This window comes from Orycteropus afer, unplaced genomic scaffold, assembly GCF_000298275.1.
Source record: "Orycteropus afer afer isolate SDZICR_OR568_19922 unplaced genomic scaffold, OryAfe1.0 scaffold00214, whole genome shotgun sequence".
NCBI lineage: Eukaryota > Metazoa > Chordata > Mammalia > Tubulidentata > Orycteropodidae > Orycteropus > Orycteropus afer.
Window position 1 is genome coordinate 4074375 of NW_006921801.1, and position 2867 is coordinate 4077241.

Here is a 2867-nt window from a genome sequence, read left to right on the forward strand (position 1 = left end):
AGGAAGTATTACTACAGAAGTAGATTGCCCAGCCTTCCGTCTGAGAAGTGACTGGTGGGTTTGAACCTCCAGCATTCTGGTTAGCAGTCAAGTGCCTTAGGCACTATGCTAAAATATATATATATGTTTGGTTCTTCCTCTATAAGCCATCACATATTATTCTATACCCTCAATGTCATTCCTCCCAATTCCTATGAGATATTTTTGTACTCTCCTCCTCAACTACCAGCTCATTTCCTTCGACCTTCAAACATGGGATCACCTCATCTCAAACCAAAACAAAACAAAAAAAGAACCCTACACACTTTTGTTCAATTATCTTATTTTCCTTTCAACTCAACAACTCAACTCACTGCCATCAAGTTGGATCTGACTCATAGCGACCCCTCCAAGTCAGATCTGACTCATAGCAACCCTTCCTTGGGCCACTCCTCGGAAGGAAGGTTGGGCAATCCTACTTCCGTAGTGATACTGCCTCGGAAACCCAAGGAGGGGTCGCTATGAGTCGGGGCCGACTCGACGGCACATAACAACAACAACAACAACATCACTAAGAAAGTAGATTGCTCAACCTTCCTTATCAGGAGTGGCTGGTGGGTTTGAACCGCCAGCTTTCTGGTTAGCAGTGAAGGACCTTAGGCACTATGCCACCAGAGCTCCTCCCATAAACCAAACTCACTGCCGTCAAGTAGATCCCAACTCATAGCGACCCCTCGTTCGGTTTCTGAGGAGGTATCTAAATGGAAGTAGATCACGCAGTCTTCCTTCCGAGGAGTGGCTGGTGGTTCAAACCCACCAGACTTCTGGTTAGCAGTCAAATGCCTCAGGCACTATGCCACCAGAGCTCCCCATTTTCCTTTAGAGTCACAAAAATGTTCAATTTGGAAGAAATCTTTTAGTCCAACCCCCTATTTTAAAAAATCAAACTGGAATACCTGAAGTGGCTTCCAGGTGCTACAAACTATAATGGTGCTGGAAAATTAATAAAATTGAAGCAATGAAGTTAAACAACTTGACATCTCATTTCTTTCTGTAACACATCTAAGAAGACTTTATCTTTTTCTCCCTTTTTATTATTATTTATCCTTGCTTTATTTTGCTGCAATTTATCCTAGCTCCTACTGCCTGTTACATAAAAACAACTAAATAGGATTCCAGTGACTTCTAGTTAAATGTAAAAGCCATTTCTCAGTTTTCTTCCTGATTTCCTATAATATTCCTTGCCTCTGAAGAAACTTTTTTTTTTTAACTTTTCCTGAGATTACTTATTTATTCTTTAAAGGATATTTTTTATTCTAGTTCTTCTGTCCTAATTGCCCCAAACCTTTTTGGGCAAAGTGGGAAGATGAATTCTGTGCTCTTCTCTCTAAAGATGTTTCCAATGGCAAAGTATTCTGATTTCTTGGGTTCTTTGATGCATAATTCTTTGAGTTTTATGTTTCTTATTGATAATCTGGTCAACACTGATTTTATTCAAGCTCCAGAAGAACTTTAGGGTTCCTATAAGGCAACATAGATAATCAAGTGCTATAACCATCAATTCTGACTCATAGAGACCCTATAGGACAGAGTAGAACTGTCCCATAGGGTTTCCAAGGCTGTAATCTTTACAGAAGCAGACTGCCACATCTTTCTCCACAGAGCGGCTAATGGGTTCAAACCACCAGCCTTTTGGTTCTCAGCCAAGTGCTTTACCACTACACTAGGGCTCCTTACAAAGTGTTGTGATACTCTATAGATGAATGGATTTAGCCTACCTAGGCACTTTCACAGCATTTATCTTAAATAGATAGTAATCATTTGTAGAGAAATACCAAGTGATTTAGAATGATATTTTCAAAACCACATTCTTCTGCTCAAGTCTTTTTTACACTCAAGTATTAAACCAACTTTTGGTTACTCTTCAAAGGACGTAAAACTATAACAGATCTTTACTTACTTAGCTTGAGATTGGTCTTTTCCGGAACAAGCTCTTGAGATGTCTCATCTAATGGAGCAAGAATTCTACTTTCCAAGATTGGAATGTTGCCATCTTTCAAACCAACGTGTCTATTTCGTTCATATTCCTTATGTCTATTTTCTTTCTGGCACAGTGATTTCCTTCGAGCAATTTTGGTTCTAATCATGTCAGTACTTAAATCCTTTCTGTGTCGACTGGCAAAATGTGATGAAGACATCCTAGCAGGGAAAAGAGAGATGGAAGTCAACTTAAATGGGTTTTCATTATTTAAAAAACTAAGTTTCTAGCTCAATTATTTTCACTTCCTGTCCCTCCTCAGGGATTTTTTTTCCCCAAGATTTTTTTTTTTTTTTAATTGTGATTTGGGTGAAGATTTACCAAGCAAATTCACTTTCCATACAGCAGTTCACATACACTTTGTCTCATGACATTGACAACAATTTATACGATGCAACAGCTCCCCTCTCCCTTCCTCCCCATAGTTACCTCTTCCCTGTGTCCGTCCCTCCATGCACTCCTGCCCCTTGAGCTGTCTCCCTGTGCATAAACAGCCCTTCTTTCTCCCATGATTGTTCTCTCCAAGGAGTCAATCTACCTCAGGTAAAAGTTCCGCTCATATGCCTGTCTTTTGTTTGGCTGGAAACCACAGGTGTGGGTTCAATTCTAGACCTCCTCGTGAATTTTTGAAATAAAAACACTGAAATACAAGACACTGAAGTGGGGGAAGGATGTTATCAGAGGAAACCACAACTTATTTCGAGGTGCTAAAAGTACCTTTGAGGACTAAGGTACACGTGACCCAAGCTATGGTATTTTCAATCACCTCATATGCATGTGAAAACTGAAGAAGAATTCATTGCCTTTGAATTGTGGTATTGGCAAAGAATATTGAATATACATATATATA

At 39.6% G+C, this 2867-nt stretch overlaps 1 protein-coding gene across 1 annotated transcript in view; it reads right to left on the bottom strand.

The window, feature by feature from the left end:
- DLGAP5 (DLG associated protein 5) overlaps positions 1–2177 on the bottom strand; it is a 39218-nt gene extending 37041 nt beyond the window's left edge. Inside the window, exon 1 of the mRNA XM_007948363.1 lies at positions 1940–2177. Within this exon, the coding sequence (XP_007946554.1) occupies positions 1940–2177 (238 nt within the window). The remainder of the gene's footprint in view (positions 1–1939) is intronic.
- Between the last annotated feature and the right edge of the window lie 690 nt (positions 2178–2867).